The sequence below is a fragment of the Fulmarus glacialis genome, unplaced genomic scaffold, assembly GCF_000690835.1.
Source record: "Fulmarus glacialis isolate BGI_N327 unplaced genomic scaffold, ASM69083v1 scaffold12589, whole genome shotgun sequence".
NCBI lineage: Eukaryota > Metazoa > Chordata > Aves > Procellariiformes > Procellariidae > Fulmarus > Fulmarus glacialis.
In genome coordinates, this window is record NW_009233920.1 from 5,033 (window position 1) to 24,642 (window position 19,610).

The following is a 19,610-nucleotide window of genomic DNA, read 5'->3' on the forward strand; positions in this document are numbered from 1 at the left end:
AAAAATCAGAACCTAGTGTTAGAAGCAACTATACATTCAGATAGCGAATGTTTCTGAAATCTCAGTCTTACTGTTTTTAGTAAGTGTCTAATATGGATAATAATTAAAACTGGTAAATAAAGTACATATATAAAGAAAAAAATGACAAAGTAAGAAGATAATGCTCACAAGTATGAGCTGACCTTAATGGAAGAAAGTTCTTTTTTGATCTCCTGCCAAAGTCTACAAGCAGATGAACTGGCAGGCGCTAGGCTTTCTTTAAGAAGCTCCTGCACTGTCCATTTTGATCTTGTCAAATGAGAGGTTGCTACAGACAGCGAGACAAACCTGTGATTGTTGTGCTTGGTGATGCGAGATCTTAGGAAAACCGTTAAGAGCAAATCTGAAATTAATGTAAGATTTCAAGAGAATTTTGTGTTTACTGAATGTAGGAGGAGGGAAAATGAGACTTTTGTCCTCTTTCATTTTATATTTTTCTGTCACTTAGGACTACTCTTGTATTTTACATGGAAGATGATTGATCAGTCTTGGCAAGGGAACAGCAGAATTTTTACTTTATTAAACTGTTCTGATAGGTTATCTCAGTTAGTCATGGTAGTTTCATTTCTGGTTTAAATGAGTCCCTGCTGAAGAGGAAACACAAATTTTGTCATGATCCACAAAGTAAATTTCTGATAGATCCAGTTTTTGATTAACAGACTTCTAAAGGGGAAGAGATTAAAGCAAACAGTCCTATAAAACTTTTTTTTTTTAAAACAATCAAAATGCTAAGAATGACAGTTCTGAAATCCTGCTTTTAGAATCCATCGCTTTAAATAAATGTAGCAGCCTGAAGAAAAATTTCTGTTTAGTTGGAGCTGCTGTCCTTTGGAGTAAAAGAGAAATGCTTCATTTCAGTGAATGAACCTGTCGTACACTACGTATTATGGAAGAGGAGGAATGGTATAGACAAATAGGTAATTGACAAAGTTGATGCTGAAGGTGAGATGTTATGTCTGCAGGAAAAACATATTTTAATGCTACATTTTACGTGTAATGTGTAAACTGGGGATTAAAATGTTTGTTTGCCTTTTTTTTTTTTTTTTAGTTACATGATAGTACAGGGAGGCGATGCAGACTGAAAGAGATGAAGTCATATTAATTTACCTGTCTGGTTTGAAAGAGTGACGTCTGTTAAATTTTGGCATTCTCTTTGTTTTATTTCTAGATGATGGCTGAGCTGAGAAGCTCGTGAAGCTTACATGAAATATCCTATAGATATTTCTACTGATCAGTAGTAGCCCAGATGAAATAAGTATGTCCTAAGATGGCGATAGATCTGGAGTATGAACCAGTCTACAGAAGTGAGTTCATGCCAGATTTATTAGTGTTTTGGTGGCTTGATGGCTCTCCCTTACTCTGTCTCTACACCAAAGCCATCTTTCTACCAAAGCAGTAGTGGGACGGTGCACAACCTGACTACAGAATGCTATTTCCAAAGAAGTGAACTGTGAAGAAAGGACTCATGAATTTTGATCACAGGGGCTTGGAGAGCATCTCTGGTGAGTTGAAGAATTAACTGTTAACAAATCCTGAATGTACCTAACGTGTTATAGAACATCAACCTGAAGACAACCTTAAGTTTCACATTCTTTGTATTGCTTATCTGATATTGCAAAAGAACAAAAATGGTGAGTCCTCTTGTAAAATCAGCTTCCACTGTAAAATGTTGTTTATAAAATCCTCAGTGTCAATAATCAACATTGGCATTTTTTCCATTGAAAGATACTGAAGATAGTCTTCATCTTCAGTGGAAATGTTGGAAAGATAATCATCGTATACTTTTGATATGCAGTATTTTAGCAGCTTAGGATTAATATTTCTTTTTTTTGCAATTATTGTGAAGAGATTGGGTGGGGGGGACCACACAGGAAGAGCTAAACTTCCTTTCCAGGATTTTGAGTATCATTTTTCTCACAGTGTGATTCTGTATGAATGATAATAGAATTTTATATTTGTTCCCTGATTTCAAGGCAGTATTCAGTTGATTTTTGTCATTACTATAAAATTGTTTACATCTGTGTTCATTACCAAACAAAAGGATAAACAGAAGAACAAGAAAAATGTGAATTTCCTTCAGAAAAAGGAAGTGTAACTATGCTAAAGCCAATGAAACCTTACAAAATCAATAGCTGGTAAAACGTAGGTCTATGTTTTAGTCCAATGAAGAGGAAAAGATAGAAATTGAAGAAGTCAGAGGGAATCATGGCTAGACGAGCTTTTCCAGGAAGTTGTGTAGTCAGTTGTGGATGAGGAATTTGCAAATACTAAAATGTAAATCAAGTATTGATTCAGTAAGTATTCTGGTAATTTGTCTAGTACAGAATAATTCTTTCCAAATCTACTGAAGGTTTATATAGTATTTTATAGTATATAGAATGTGTACTACTGTAGCAATATTAAATATACGTTGTACATTACTACTATTGGCATTTACTCACTTTCAGATGTCTGCTCCAGTGAGGACCTTCCTGAGGTAGAGTTGGTGAGCATGCTAGAAGAACAGCTGCCAGATTACAAGTTACGAGTGGACTCTTTGTATCTGTACGAAAACCAAGACTGGATTCAGTCCCCTGCCTGCCATGGCCATCTTCCTGAAATCACTTCTCCAGTTCATGATGAGGAGCCCTTCCATTACATGAGTGAGTCTATCTGGGCCTAGGATTTTTTTTTTTTTTTTTTTTTTAAATTATTGAAGAGAAAACTGTAAATAAGTAATTAATATTATAAAGTGTTAGAATCTGGAAAACTTTGGACAGATAGAAGAAAAAGCTGAGTTCAGGGGAAGTGCTGTAGTTCAGCACTGCAATTCTAGTACTCCCATGGCTGCCTGATCATTAGATTTCACATAGAAATAAGAGTGGGAACACGTGATAGTGAAAAAGAGGCAGGAACCTAGAATTGCGCTAGATTAGATGTAATAGGAGTGCTACAGAATATGCAGCAGCTCTGTTTTCAGGAATGTTAATGATGCTGTGGTTCTTTTGATGATGTTTGCCCTGATGTTTTGTGTCAGTGTTGCTTTTGAAATGCTGTTAATGGTTTCTTCTGGAGATAGAAATGGTGTGAATGGCAGATAGGTGGGTGCTAGATCAGTGTTGATCACTGCCTTCCAGTTTTGAAAATACTAAGTAACTTAAGCTTAAACATAGCAGATCATAAGGAAGAAAATGGACAGCTTCCAATCACATGACGAAACCTTTAATATGTTAAAAATCAAATGTATAGAAGGCTACCAAAAGAACTGAACGCTTACTTGCCTGTAGTTTCAAGTGTTTTCTTGTGAACAGAGGAGAATGCATTGTAATAATTTTAGAGAAATGGGGAAGTCCTGTTTCCTCCATATATTGGAACTATTGGAACAAACCACCTGGGAGAGTGAACTTGGTATTTGTATACAATCTGTAATGATTGCCTCTTCCTTGTACATGCCACCTCTGAAAGGGTTTTTTTGTTTTTCTTTGTGCTTTAAGCTTCCACCCAGGGTGTATATCAAATGAATAAGTAAAAGTAAAATATTAACTTCTAAGAATGCAGTACTCGACAATTTAAAGCAATCTTGTTGAACTTGCAGGCTTGGAACTCATCAACTGTGGAAATTATTTGGAAAGCCACTTAATGTTTATTGCTCAGTCTGTTTCTGATAACAATATTGCAAGCATAAATGTTTTTTTAGTTGAGTGAACACTTTTGTAGTTCACTGGAAGCAGTTGTGTAGTCAGTGGGGTGTGTACTTGCCTCTAAGTTTTAATTATAAAGAGGTGGGATCAGAGTCTCTTGGTGCTGGAAGGAACTTTACATCAAATGTGGCTCTGCTGAAGCTCTCCGGTGAACACCTGCAGTTCCAGTGTGGTGAAGCACAGAGCTCTGAGAGAAAGACCTTCAGTCAGTGTGAGCCTGCATTTCCAAACTGCAGGGAGAGGGAGGGGTTTTATCAAAAATGTTTTAATGAAGGCAGTCAGGTATTATTTGGCTGTCAAGGTACTACAGAAAGTGCTGTCTTCCTCTTTCACCCAGTGAGAAGTTCTTTTTAACTATAGAAAGTGTCCTGTGAAAATAGTAAACTGCTTGTGAGAGTTTGTTGCCATAGATGTTTTCTTGACATTCTCAAAAATTGGCTGTAACAATGACTGACATTAAGTTAAAAGATAACTGTTAGGCATAACATGCAAACCTAATTCTGTCATTTAAGAACACTGTCGTAACTTCTGAGTCATATAAACTCAAGATAAATACAGTTTATCTTTCTCCTAGAAATTGTCCAAAGAGATTGAATGCAGTAGTCATCGTATTAGCTTTTTTGAGCCTAATAACTTACAGGGAGATACTGGGAAGGTCCCAGACAAATACAGATACAAATCAAGATCTAGTTATGATCATTGCTGAATAGCTTGTTAGGTGAAATTTGTGGTTTTCTTTCTGTTGGCTGGAATTGGGAATAAATGTGACAATCATACTCTTGCAGCGTAACTTGGGGTTTTTATGTGTATATTTCCCTCTCCCTATATATGTATGGAAACATTTTTCCTAAAGAGAATGCTAAACTCGTGGTCTGAGTGAATTTGTAGTTGACATCCAAGAGAAAAAAAAAACAAACAAACAAACACAACAGTTATTGCTCCTCCTTGAGCTCCTCCTCTTTTTATGGCTGCTGCCTATTAGAAGGTTTATCCAATGACCAGTTGAGTTCCCACTGGCAGTGTTTTCAGTGAGGTGGAAGAATAGTTTCTGCTTCAACTGTGGTAGCATAAGAAGCCCTGAATTACAAAACATCTGTCTTTAGAACTACTTTGTATGTGTGAATAAAGGGACATGGCACAACATAACAAGAATATTAACGAAAATAGAGTTGCTTGCAGCTTGGCAAGGTGAGTGAGGAGAGATTGCACATGTGCGTGTTCACAAGAGAAAATGATAACAAACTATGTATAATTTTGATGCTGTACTGTGAGAAAATAACAAAACTTGTATAGAGCTAAGTTTCAAAGCTGTTATTTCTGTGATTTCATTTATCAGAGTAAATTCATTTGCTTTTGATTTTCAGAACCTACCTACCTGAGTAACCTTGCATGTAATTAGTATAAATCTTTATTAGGGTGACTTAGCACTGGATAGAAACTTTTACCTTGAAATCACCTGGTGGGAACAGTTACTACAGGAGAGCTGGCTATAATATTCTGCCTGTAATGACTGAAACTTACTTACATATGTGCAGTGAGTTTTCCAAATACTAGTAAGCCAGATGAGTTTGGAGTCCCCTCTCGGCAACCAATATCAGCAACCAAGTGGTACAGTAAAATTGACATCTCAAATGCATGTTAACCTACTGATAAATAGGTACTTTAAATTTTGTGAGGAGTTTCTATTTTTGCCCTGCTTAGAAATACAATTAGTAAATGGCAGTGCTGTAAGTTTAGCTCCTAAATACTTAAACAGCATGTGTTGGGTTTTTATGACTACTGATCTACTTGATAAAAAGCATTTGATTTGTTAGTTTGATTTATTTTTCTGTTAAGCTCTTAGAGAAACAGTTCAGTAAATCTTTTTCTTCTGTATTGTTCTTTCTGTTCTGTCTTTCGAGATGGCAAGAAAGTTTCTTTCTATACTAAAATGCAACTTGTTTTTGTTCCTAGCATAGCCTTAGTATTATGTTTTAAAAGGTTAATTATGGACATTATGTATGTAAAGGACATATGTAGCTTGTATAACATATGTAAATAAAGTTAGTGTGCACTTCAGCTTGGCACTTCACTGCCTCCTAAGTCCTCAACAAGAACAAACAAAGAAAAAAACTGAGAACCAATACCACTATGTATTCAGAGTATGAATCAGATTTAAACAAGGTAGAAGAGTCAATGGAATCTTCAGAAATAGATTTAGACTAAATCCATAGTAATCTCATTTTGCAGTGCAGTGATGATGGAATTAGTTTCAAAAAAGGTTAACTTAGACCTTCATTTGAAGCAGATACGTCTGTATTTGTTAAATTTATATTGCTGCCTTCTTTCCTTTCATGATCCTGATTCTGTAAAGCAAAAATAGCAAATTTCTGTGGAACTTGGACAAGCACAAACATCCATCACCTGCCAAGTGAGATATATAATTCTGCTCCTGAAGGAAATAATATTTAAATGGTTCTTTCAAAGTTCTAAGAAAATTTTAATAGCGTAAAAAGTATGTTTACACATGCATTTATTTTTTGGTGGTGGTGGATGCAGGCAAATAAATCACCTGTTTCCTTACATTTTAATTCTTTCTCCTCTTTGTTCTTTTTTCCCCCCGTATCTTTCATTTTCTGTCACTCTAGCTCTTATTGAACTTCCTTCCTCCTCCTTGGCTGGATCTCACAAATTTGCACAAGGTAATTAAGATTTCTTCTTTACTAGCATCTTCTATTTCTCAGGACAAGAACTAGAGCAGATCGGTGCTTTGTGTTTTAGCACTGTGTTTTGTTCAGAGTTGTTGCAAACTCTTCATTCTTTGTTTATTCTTGACACAGTCCTGTTTTTCAAATCCTATTTGTTCTCAGTTTTTTAATAGTTTTACAAGCTCTTCAAACGTTGAAGTCACTCGATCAGTAAGATAGGATTTACTGCTATATCTAAATTGCAGACATACATTATTCCATTTCTTTTTAACTGTTTTCAAGATGGTCAAGCACTTAATAAATACGTTTTCATTACTGGTCTCTGGGGTCTCCATACTTCCTGTGTATAGCTGTCACACACACTGATGGGAATTCTGTTTCTGCAGGTGTGCTCAGCTATATTTGGATATGCTCCAACATACTCTTCCCTTTCTCCCCCGCGGGCTGGATGATTTAATAGCTTAGTTGTATTCAAAAAGTTGATCTTCAGAGATTTTTCTCCTTTTTCTAAATTTGAAGGATGTGTGATCACCTCAAGTTTTAGCTAATATTGCTGAAAGCTGTAAATGTTCAATACCTCATTGTATCAGTCTCCCAAATGAGTATTGTTTCATGTTTCTGAAGTTAAGATGCGTTTTCATAGCCTCTGCTAGTTTCATCAACTAAGTACTGTATTCGTATATAAACAACATCCTCTGAGTTTTAGCTCTCTCCCTTCCCAGCAGTCTTCTTGTACTTAAGCTACTTCAGTAAGTATGTATTTCTCTTCTCAGTTCTTGGCACCGATAAAGTGGAGCAGAAAACCTACAGTGATGCTGACATGGTCAAACATCTGTTAGCTGAGGTATGCTCGTCTCTGTAATGCTGTGTTAATATATTTGAGGACATGTATTTGAGGAAGGGTTTTATTCAGCTACTGGAAATTTTGGTTCAGTTATCTTCAGGAGCTGCTTATCAAACACATGGGTAATGAGAAGCTGCCCATTTGGTTGCACCGTCTCAGAAATAAAATTTAGCAAAACTATGGGCACCCGTGGAGCCAGTGAGGTGTAGGAAAGAAACAGCTTTCTTCTGCTTTCCTGTTGCTCCTTTGCCTCTACCCTCTCATCCCGATTCAAGTTAAGCAGTCTGTTCTGGAGAAGGTGTCACTTGAAAAACCACAGCAGGCCTAAGTATACGTGGCTTCTTGGTATGATTCAGCAGAGCCCATATAACCTCTCCAGTACTCAGCACAAAAACCAAAAACTGTCCCCAGGTTCGGTGGTTTCCTCTCCCCCTCTTACTGCAAATGACTGTGCAAGAGAATGTGCTACATCAAGAAACACAGTTATGGATGTGTTCTGGATCCAAGTGATGAAGCATTAATCATTGTTCTGACAATGTTGATCCATCTTAGAGTGAAGGGGGATCTCAGAGTGATGCATTAAACAATAGCTAGGAAAATCCAAAACTATTCTGAATTTAAACCTAATCTGATCAAAAGTAGACATTTGTTCTCATTTTGTGAGCAGAAGGATCGGGACCTGGAACTGGCAGCTCGAATTGGACAAGCCCTCCTTAAGCGAAACCATCTGTTGATGGAACAGAATGAAGCACTAGAAGAACAGTTAGGACAAACTCTAGATCGAGTGAGTGATCTTTTTTTCCCCCCCTTTCTGTCCTTCTTCCCCCCCTTTCTGTCCTTCTTCCCCCCCTTTCTGTCCTTCTTCCCCCCCTTTCTGTCCTTCTTCCCCCCCTTTCTGTCCTTCTTCCCCCCCTTTCTGTCCTTCTTCCCGTTTTCCTTTTCCCGTTTTCCTTTTCCCGTTTTCCTTTTCCTGTTTTCCTTTTCCCGTTTTCCTTTTTTTTCTTTTTTTGTTTTTATGGTGACAGTAAGAGGATTACTAGAAATACATTATTTCATTGTGAAAGCATTGTTCTCAAATTACAGAAGTATACTTAGATATCATTCTCCTAATTGTCATCGTTCAATCAGCTTTCTTGGTCCAAGAATTGACAATGAAGACTGCATATTGTAATTACTGAGAAATTACGAGAATATTAGGTATTTTTATGATATATCTACAGCAGGATTGCATTTTCAAAGTGTTTGTTTTGACCATTAGTCTGATACCCTGCCATTAAACTAAGAATCTAATATCTAAGTCAAAATAAGTAGTTGGTATCTGACATGACCTACTACGTAACAACTTCACAAGTGAGGAAACAGCCAGAAAATGAGCTGGCTTAATGGGGTGTTTACATTAAGAATAAATAAACAAACAAACAAATAAATAAAAAGTAATGTAAACTGGATTCTGCTCAAGATCTTCACTCCATCTCTTCCTTTAAGCACAGATTCTTGATCTAATCTTTTCTTTGTTTTTCTTTCTTAAAAAAGAATTAAATAGTTGACAAACAATGAAGTATCCCAAGTTTTTTAACTCTGAGGTCAGCAGATGTAGTTTAAGTTACAGTGAAATGGATTCAGCTGCTTTTATAAAACAGTACGCTGGTAATAAAAACATACTCATAATTAGCTGTAGGACAGCCTAAACTTATGTATTCATATAAAAATTTAGATATGCAAATGGAATTTATCTTAAATGAAATCTGTCTCTTCTCTTGCTTTTATTTGTCCTACAGTTCACTTAATGTATAGACTGGGGGGTGCCAGTCTATACATACAAAACAGATGTTAATCAATCCTTTTCTCCAGGAAGTTACAGTTCAGAAAAATGGTCATAATCAAAATGATAAAGCATGTTAAAATGTAAACATGTATCAAAGCAGCTGGAAAATTATTTTGACGTAAACTATTAAAAGAGTAGGTTCTGTTGTCCTTTCCTGTGTTATCTTGAATTTTCAGTCTCCCTTACACACTGTTAAAATTATGATTTTATGAACTTCCTATAAAATAAATAGAGGTTGAATCTTCTCTGCAAATATAAATAAATGGATCATGACCTGTGAGCTATTTTTTAATCTCATTTTAGGTTGGAGCAGTGATGTTCCAAGAGGCTGCATAAATAATACACTCTAATATTGAACAGCTAAAGTATATTTCACGGTGATCTTCTTTTGTCATAGGTTAACCAGCTGCAGCATGAACTGTCAAAGAAGGATGACCTGCTTCGTATTGTTTCGATTGCTTCTGAGGAGAGTGAAACAGATTCCAGTTGTTCCACGCCACTTCGTTTCAATGAGTCTTTCAATGTATCACATGATCTATTGCAGCTGGATGTCTTGCAAGATAAACTCAGAGAGCTGGAAGAGGAGAATCTTGCTCTCCGATCGAAGGTATGTCCAACTTACAGTGTATACCATATATGCTGGAGATTAAATAAATCAGGATGGTTAAAAAAATCCAGCTTCTGGTTTCTCTTGAAGCACATGACTATTTTGTATTGCTGTATACAAATCACACCTAAACGCTTTCCCTCCACCCCCCATATCCTTGTGTTTCCTTCACTACTACTCTTATCTCCAGAGTCTTCTAGTAGTCCTTCCTCAATGCCTTTATGGTACGTGAAAGAATATGGGAACATATGTAAGCACCCAGCAAAAGTACTTGAACCCATCAGGCCCTCAAGCTTGTGTGACCTGTTTTGATATAAATCTGACTGCAATTAGTAGTAGTATTTTGGGAATTCCATTGTGTTGCCATTACATTTTTGTCACCTATATTCAGTATTAAGGGTTAATAAGCTTCTACTCAAATTCTTTTAAAGACACGCTTAGTTTTGACTGTGTTATTAGTCTCTGTATTTTAATTGGTCTCTCTTGTGTATAAAACATGAATACAGGCACTGTGCCTTTACAAGGATAGAGACTAAATGGCCAGACAAAATAATGGCTATAAAAGTCATGGAACCAACAGCAAAGGTTACAAGAATCGGAATCTACAGATGTAGTGTCTCTTCTTCGGAGGTGGAGAGTGGAACTTGTAAAATAGGAGATTGGTTAGAAGTGGGTTCTTTTGGGTTTTTTTTTAAGAAAAGGGGGGTGTTGTTTGTAAGAAAGGTGGGGTTTTTTAATTTGGGGGGGGGGTGGGTGTGTTTGGTTTTGTTTTGCTTTTTTTATGTGAGCCTTTCCCAATATATGCTTGTTAGAGTAGTACAACAGAGACTAGATTCCTTTAATATGAACAAAATATGCTCTTCCCCATGCTTTGTCTCCAAAATACTCAGCCTGAGATGCATATTCTTACTAAAACTCCCTAAGACCAAATGGATAGTTTAGTAGTGCTGTAGAAGAAAAAAGAGGAGATGATCAGACTGCTTTTATTATGCTTCTAACCCTGTATATGATTACAGAACTTTACAGACCAGGGATTAATTCAGCGTACCTTAGTGTGAAAAAATGGAATTGAAAAGAGACTGGTATCATTCTGTGATAGAACATAACCTTCACTGACTTGAAATAGCCTCAACCATATTGAGCCTATATTTGCTTTTTTTTTTTAATTTTCATGTGACAGCATTATGTAAATAAGTGTGTTTGCCTGCACTTGTGTAGCTGTACTTCTACTTGCTTGGATAATCTTTAAACCTATTTACTAAGTTTTATGGTGAGTCACTGGCGAACAGTCCTGAATATAGAAGACTTATCTGTGCCAAGTTTAATATTATCATCCTCACAATCGAAACAGAAGTGGGAATCTAGTACGCTCGATGTTGTTTAGACCTGTTGTGATACTTGGTCTCTGGCCCAGAAAATTTACAGTCTAAATAGACTAGTTGGGGAATATGGAGAAAAGCTGTTCCTCTGAGAGCTTTTCAGTGCCATAAAAGATTTGGCTAAAATCATTCAGTTTTCAAGATTTCTTTGCCTTAAGAAGTTTTGAAGCAAATTCAATTTCTTACTTCGGATTACTGTGTTGGTTTACTTCCCCTACCAAATTCCATATTTTTGCAACGATTTTTTATTGGAGACAAGAAATCAGGTTTCGTTCATGTGTCTGTGTGTCTTTCACTCAAAAGACCTATACAATTCAGGGAAACGGGTTATGGTGGAAAAAATGGTTAGGAAGTATGGCCAAATGTATAGGAATTACTAAGATAGATAGAGGGGAGACTCTTCAGTTGCAAGAATTTCAGAAATAAAAATTTACAACATTAATATATATATAGGTAAACTGAAATTGGAATACCAATAATTTTCTTGAAGGCTTGCCATCTGAAGACAGAAACCATTACATATGAAGAGAAGGAACGACAGCTGGTCAATGACTGTGTCAAAGAGCTCCGTGAGTATCCAGGCCGTATCTCACAATGGCAAAATGGTATTTGAAATACCTAGTGCCTACACTGTCTTAGTTATCCCTGAATCAAAAAATGAGCTTCAGTAATTTATGCCAATTATTCAAGTCTTGCTTTTTACCCAAGTGCAATATTGTTTCTGTATTTCATCAGGTTTCACTCTGGCATTCAATTTCAGGTATGTGTATTGTGTTTAGAGAGAGAAAATGAACACAAAATCTAATGTAAACACATAAACCTCCTAAGCTGAAGCCTACAGGCACTGGAAAACCAACAAAATAGACGTCTTGTATAGAGTATTCAGCACACTTGACACTGAAATGTATCATTGCATAGACTCTTAAATGCTTATTCTAAATTACTACATATCTATGAACACATTAGTTTATTTTTAAAATATGTATTATGAATCAAAGCATTTAAATTGTCAAGTGTTTTAATTTGTCTAGGACAGTTGTCCGTGTTTGCTTTGGGGACTACTTATTTGTAAAGAATGGCAGCTATTCTTATACAAATGCATGTTAAGTATTCTGAAACAATAAGGAACAATCCTTTTTTTTTTTTTGTGATTGTGTAACCTGGTGGTACAATTTTTTATCTGTAGTCATTTGATGTGTGCTACTTCCTTTTGTGCATAATAACCTTAAGCTTATATTTTAAGATTTTTTTTTTTTTTCTATACAACCACCGTAAAGAAGACTGGGTTGCTGCCTGATTTTACTTGTTCCAGGTGACCATAAAATACTATGAATTGATACTTAGTTAGTTATTAATTTAGTCCATTCCCTCTGAGAAAATATATATCGTTTGCAAATAGAAGTTATTTCATATAAGCTCTCCTATTTTCCATCAATGAGAATGACCGTGAGTTCTGTTTTGTCCAATTCTGTAGAACAGACAGGCATGCTAGGTAATTTAGACTCACGGAAAGAATCTTCTCCCAAAGGATGTCTAGTCTACAGCTTTAAAATTTGTATCTTCCGGAAAAAGGTATCTGACTGTGAGCTTAAATGTCCACAGGCCCATGGGCAGGACCTTGTTCTGCAGTAAATCAGTGAGGTGCAATGATCACTAAATTTGTAGTGTAACCTTTATGCAAGATTGATCAGACTTAATTATGACTTTGCCATGCTTTCAGGGCAACTATACAAGCAAAACTAACTGCATAAAAATATTTCAGCTTTTTGAGTTGCTTTGTCATCTCACTTGAAGCACTTGCTCAAAGGAAAAAAGAAACTGGAAATTGTATGCAGTGGGTCTTTGGGGAATAGATAGTGACCAGAATCAAGAGCTAAATAGGTGTATGTTATGCTTGACAAGGTCTGACAAAAAGCCTTAGCTTACAGAGAATGGTGGTTTAATACAAGATCAATTCAGAGCCTGACTTCTTCAGCATATTCCAAGTCTGGCCTTGGTCATGAGGCAGTATGACCGATGTAATTTGACATTGTTTACAGCAGCTTACCTTGGATTTTATTGTGGTCATTTCACATACCTGTGATATACGTATTTCAGGTTCTGCAATCTTAGCTCTTAATATTGAATTTGCATTTGAAGTTAACTCTCTTTCTCCTCCTCCCCACTGTCTCTCTTTATCTTTTCCTTACGGGTGTTCTAAGGCACCCACTCTTACGTACTATGAAATGATTTCCTAAGAGTATTGGTTATTTTGCAGGTTGTTGTTGACTTTCACTGATCTTTTCCGGGTTTTGGGTTTCATTTGATTTGGGTTTTTGTCATGTGTTGGGAAAAGCACTCTACTGAGTTCCTTTTATGTTTTGTAGGGCAAACAAATGCTCAAATTTCCAGAATAACAGAGGAGTTGTCAGAGAAGAGTGAGGAGTTGGTTCGCTACCAGGAAGAGATCTCATCCCTCTTGTCTCAGATAGTTGAGCTTCAACATAAACTCAAAGAAGTAAGGGAATGCTGATGAAGAGTGTAGCGCGTGTGCGTGTGTGTGCGCGCGTGTGTGCACGCCAGTGCTTACAGCAGGTAAAAATTGACTTGCAAGCCAGGGGGTTGTACTGCAAGGGAGTGGCTGTTTCAGGAAAGTATGGCAGAGGATCAACTCTCAGGGAGACTGGCTGAGAAAATGATGAGCACCTTTTTGTGCTTTCAGCATGTGATTGAAAAGGAGGAGCTGAAACTTCACTTACAAGCTTCCAAAGATGCTCAGAGACAACTGACAGCAGAGGTACTTAAGGCTTCTTTGTATATACATTTAGATAAATGTTTGGAATACAGTACAAGAGAAAGAAAAGTAAGAGAATGGGAACTATTGCTTTTTAATTATGTAGGGCTTTTCATTTTTCATTGTGGTTGGAGTCATATGATTGGAGGAAAAGAATAATTATTTTTATTTAAGTCTACACAAATATTTTTGTAGTTCACAGGAGTATGAAAGGCAAAGTTCCAAGTAGGGAGGTATTACTATTCTTAGTAGTTATGAGAAAAAGAATGGTTTAGTGTGAATATAGTGTTGATTATATCAACAATACAGTAGCTCATTAGATTTTAAGGAAGTTCTTTTTTTTGCTTCTTTTGCATCAGCAGTTACTGTATTTGCAGAGTTTTTCGATGTATTTTCTTTGGATTTTGTCATACGTTTTCCTCTTCTGAGTCTTAATTTAGACTTCATGCTTCACCACTAAAATCAATGTGGGTACTATGCTGATCATTGTCCATTTCAGATGTTGGCCTGTGCTGTGCAGTTGGAAAGATATTACAGTGTTGAATCAGTTGATGTAGGTTTCTGTAGGAGTTAACTCAGTTTGATTCTGTCTTTTCTTTGAAACTTACTGGTATCACATGATGGCCTCTTTTCTCTTTCAGCTACATGAGTTGCAAGATCGGAATGCGGAGTGTCTAGGGATGTTGCACGAATCACAAGAAGAAGTGAAGTTGCTGCGCAGCAGAGCCAGCTCTGTTGCTTGTCTCTGCCACCCCCAGTCACATGGAGCATTTCCTGTGGTAATAAATACCGCTCGCATGGCATACACCTACCGGCATATATGGCCTGTAGTAGCATACAACTATATGAGTAAAACAGCCATTACAGGAGCTGCAGCAGGAACTATTTTGTAGTAGGCAAAGGAGCTATCTAATGGTTTTTCAATTCTTTAATGTGTACACTTTTGAGAGTTTTGTGTATTAGGAAACTAACCATTCACTTGCCACATTGTGATACTAAAACTATTTTTCCTTTTTGTATGCCTTTTCTGTTAAATAAGGGAGTTGGCATGTTCTACAGCTAGTGCTCAGTTGTGCTAGTATATTGTTCAATGTTGATGTGAATTTTATAACTTGACAGTGTTTCTTTAAGAAACAAAGCATCTTTTCAAGAGTTCAAAGAGTATTTTTTTTTCCTTTATGTAGTTTATGATGTAATTTGATGTCCTTATTTTGCGAGATCAAATTTTAAGCATCATCAGAAATGCATGACCTTAGACTAATTGCCAGAGATTACTATACCAATGGAAGAGGGTTAAAGGCATTTGTTTTCCTCTTCTTATTAGTGTCAGGTATGTTCTGATTACTGTGCTCTCAAAAATTTCTGGACTGTGCTGGGAATTTGTCAGGTTTTGGTTGGTTGTTCTGTGTAGACAGAATCCCTCATGTACGTGTTTGGCCTTGCTCTTGTTGTAGCTTAACTTAAGAAACCAACATAAAGAGTACCAAGAAAAAGCAGATGTTGCTAATGAAAACTGGTTATACAGATGTGTAGTTATGGTGGAAAACTCCCCCCATGTCCTTCCTTCAGAGACTGAAGGGTTTGTCTGAAACGTACTGATACCAGGGAAACAAATGGAGATTTTTAAAGTATTTTTTTAGGGATGCTTTCTGCTAAAATTGTTAGGGGGAAGACTTGAATCTAGTTTGTCGACTCTTCTGGTTTTCATTTTTCTCTAGGATTCCCTTGCAGCAGAAATTGAAGGGACAATGCGGAAGGAATTGAATCAGGGTGATGAATCTGTTCTCTCCAAGCAAAAGTATGTTTTCAGATCTCTATGTGCTATTTCAGTATTTTTCCATACGGTTGTATTAAGTAAGGTGAAACTGATTTCTGGAAATCTATAAATGTGAATGTTCCCTCTATAATAAGTTTTCTACGTAACTTAATAAAAGTAGTATTTGTAGTATTTGGTAATCTTTGTAGTATTTGGTAATCTTTGTAGTATTTGGCTCTTCAACTTTGAAACCTACTATTCTTATTTGATTGTATGAGAACGTTGGGAATTTGCTAAAAGGATGTTATTTCATTCTTTAATTTGTGAGATTTTTTGATGCAGATTCTTTGATGCACAGCACTAGTTTTATCCCTTTTAATGCTTGTAGAAAAATTCTCAGGCAAATGAAATTACAGCTGAAAGATTGATAACAGTTTCCAAAGCCCTGAAGACCTGTTCCTGGATCTCTTACTTCTGAGCAAGAAATAATAAATTAAATATATGCTTCAGAAAGTATATATAAATTAAATAAATATATGCTCCTGAATGTTCTCAAGTGGTTATCAATAGAGGTTCACATCTTTCAGGTCGAAGTTAAGTGGCAATTCTGATATTTAATAGAGTAGTACTCCTGAAAACATGAGTGCCTTAGGCAATCATGTTTTTCTGGGCTTAAGTCTTTTTAGTCAGGTCTCTGCAGACTTTTGAAAGTCTGTTGTTCAGAGTTTTTTCTTCATTATATCTTTTTCAAAATGCTTCTGAAAACCATATTTGTTTGTTTGTCTTTTCTGCAGGGGTCAACAGAAACGAGTATTTGACACTGTGAAGGTCGCTAATGTCACTCGTGGCCGCTTGTCTTCCTTTCCTGCCCCATTGCCAATCCCTGGATCTAATCGGTCAAGTGCTGTTATGACAGCAAAGCCCTTCCAGTCTGGTGTACACCAGTTGGAAAGCCACACACGGATGAACCAGAGGAGCAGCTCTGAGAAGAATTTGAAGTAGGAAACACAGCCTGTTATCTTCTTTCTAAACTAACTGATTCAAAACTAAATCGAGACTGGACCTCTCCTGTGTAAGAGAGAAACAGTTAATTTAATGGCCTTAATATCTATTATTATTTGATGTTTCTCACAGAGACACTCATAATCCTGGCCAGCCGGGAACCCCTGGAGACAATGACTTAGTCACAGCTCTGCACAGGCTCTCCCTCCGTCGTCAGAACTACCTGAGTGAGAAGCAGTTCTTTGAGGAGGAATGGGAGCGAAAAATGCATTTGCTGGCTGAGCAGAAAGAAGGGGCTAGTGGCTGTAGTACACCGACAGAAAGCTGTTTTTCCCTGGGTACAAACGCAGAATTCACTGATCTCTCTGCCAGCTCTAGCAATCTCCGTGTCCTCCTACCAGAAAAATTGCAAATTGTCAAACCCATTGAAGGTAAGAGGATGATCTTCCTTCTCTCATCAGCAGAAAAGGATTTTACATTAATTTGCCAACTAAATAATTGTTGCTGTTCGTATAGCTAGGTATGATATGCAGTAAGAGAAGTAGTAGTATTTGGTAGGCTACGTGCCAACTAGCTCATCAGTATCACTTTCTACTTGTCTGTCTTATATGGTGCTAAGTGTTAGGCTTTTTCTTGGCATTGCCATCCAAGTGTATCATGTGTATCACAGCGTTGGCACCAGTTGGCTGGAGTTGTTTTGATGATGAATTCTTGTAACTCAATACAACAGTAGGTAATGGCTCTCTGGGACTCTTCTCTTTTGTCACACCAGGATCTCAGACCCTTTTTCATTGGCAGCAGCTTGCTCGACCCAACCTAGGCACCATTCTTGACCCAAGACCAGGTGTTGTTACAAAAGGTTTTACCCCTCTGTCTGATGATACTGTGTACCACATCTCTGACTTGGAGGAGGATGATGAGGAAGAAGGTGAAGGAGGTATAACATTTCAAGTGCAACAGTCCTTCCCGGAGGAAAAGAAATGTACAGTAGCAAAGCCAGTGGCAGGGATTTTCCTGCCACCTATTACTTCAGCAGCAGTACCACTCACCGGTAAGAAGCATGGTTAGTGTTTTTTCCTCTTTTTATTTTGCAGTGTGTTTTTCTCAATGGGAAGTATTTGACCTTGCAACAATGTTGTCTTTGCTGTCTTTGTTCTTTACTTTAAAAAAAAAAAAAATTGGCAGTGATAATAACATTATCTTAAACTTTGCTTTGATTAGTTCTTATCTGTCTGTATTTTTACCCTCAATGGATGTAAATTTTCCACGTTGCAGCCTCGAATCCAGGGAAGTGTCTGTCTTCCACAAATTCCACGTTTACCTTTACTACCTGTAGGATCCTTCATCCGACTGATGTCACTCAAGTTACTCCCAGGTATGATGACTGCTGACGTCCTAAATGTTGCTACATAGGATTAAATAGTTGCTTTCTGGCTTCTGATACATGGACCAGTTTTAAAAAATACCAAGGCAGCTAGGTAACATAGGATGTTACTCATACAAATAGTTGTAATTACAAAGGAGAAACTTGAAATCCTCTAGAGTGAGAGTTAAAACAGGTTAGGGTAACTTAAATTAAGTAAATTTATACTCTTAAATAGCAAATGCCTTGTATCATATACCTATTGTTAAAAAAAAAAAATATTTATTCTATGATAATTTTTTTTTCTGATTCTGTCATAATTTTTTTAAACTAAGTTATTAATGGACATCTATGTTGATATTCTGTCTAATACAGTATAGGTGGCCACAGAAGGTAAATGCATTAGTACTTACACCAAAACGTCTCTGTCAACCTAGTATCTTCTAAATATTTTGCAGAACAAAATTCTGAATCTACTAAAGCTGAAACTGTCACAGCTAATAGCAATAGTTTACTTTTTCTCGAGCCTTCTATGTACAAAAAGGCAAATACAGAGCAGAGCAGGTATAAAGATGTCTAATGTGTGCATCTTCTCTGTTTCATTTTTATTTTATTTCAGCTCCATGGGTGCCCCTTTTTCACTTGGAAATACTGGCAGCAGTATTGGAAACCCAGTAGCGAGCACTCCAGCCATTTCTTACAGGCTTAATATTGGAGAATTTCTCACCAATAGAAGAGATTCAACTACTACTTTCAGCAGCACGAGCAGTCTGGCTAAACTTTTGCAAGAACGAGGCATCTCTGCCAAGGTTTACGATAGCCCTGTATTAGAAAAACTGCCTTTGCTACAGCCCCCTCGAACTCTCCCCATTCCTTCTACTCCACCAAATTCTCCCTTGCGTTCACCTTGTCCTTCCCCTCCACTATTTGAGCCTCGAGTGCATCATTCAGAAAATTTCCTGGCTTCGCGACCAGCAGAAACATTCTTGCAAGAAATGTATGGCCTAAAGCCCTCCCGTAACGCTCCAGACGTGGGCCAGCTGAAGATGAACCTAGTGGACAGACTGAAGAGGCTGGGTATTGCCAGGGTGATCAAGCCCCCCGAGACACAGGACCGCAGGAAGAATCAGGGGCCAGAGGTTAGCTTGCGGAGGCAGGACTCGGCTGTGTTTTTAAATGCAGGTAGCAACTTAATGGCAGGACTGAGAAGAAACCAGAGTCTTCCAGCCATGATTGGAGCATTGGGAGCTCCAGTTTGCACACAGTCATCAAAAATGGATATCCTAAAGGAGGACTGACTGGTCTGAAAAATGAAAATGATTGACTTCTAGCATAGTAAATAATACATGAGGGATAAACATCCAGTATAGGCATTGTTAGATGTGTTACAGAAGAGTTGGAGAAGGCACGTGCAAGTTAAAGATGTGGGAGAGAGAAGCGTTGGGATCAAGGAGAACAACAACATTGCTTGGGTTTGAGGAAGAAGGCTTTTGTGGAAGATAAGAAAGAAGAAACCAAAGCTGAGTTTTGAGACCCCCTTCAGCATCTGTCTTAACTTAAGCAAAAATAAAAAACCATTGTAGACATTCGCAGTATTTTAACCTTTTAAACTGTATGTGTAGAACTGTCTTGCAGGTGCTGTTCTATTTTTTCCC

The 19,610-nt window shown here is 37.2% G+C and overlaps 1 protein-coding gene across 1 annotated transcript; it reads left to right on the forward strand.

Annotated features, from left to right (window-relative positions):
* The first annotated feature begins 1,208 nt into the window (after positions 1-1,208).
* TRAK2 (trafficking protein, kinesin binding 2) lies at positions 1,209-19,253 on the forward strand. The gene is made up of 15 exons (XM_009585488.1): positions 1,209-1,541; positions 2,487-2,681; positions 7,180-7,250; positions 7,918-8,034; positions 9,473-9,682; positions 11,552-11,630; positions 13,428-13,558; positions 13,763-13,837; positions 14,476-14,613; positions 15,553-15,632; positions 16,385-16,588; positions 16,725-17,023; positions 17,365-17,641; positions 17,860-17,967; positions 18,575-19,253. Exons 1-15 carry the CDS (start codon positions 1,505-1,507, stop codon positions 19,251-19,253), a joined length of 2,700 nt encoding a protein of 899 aa, XP_009583783.1. The 5' UTR covers positions 1,209-1,504.
* Positions 19,254-19,610: the final 357 nt, after the last annotated feature.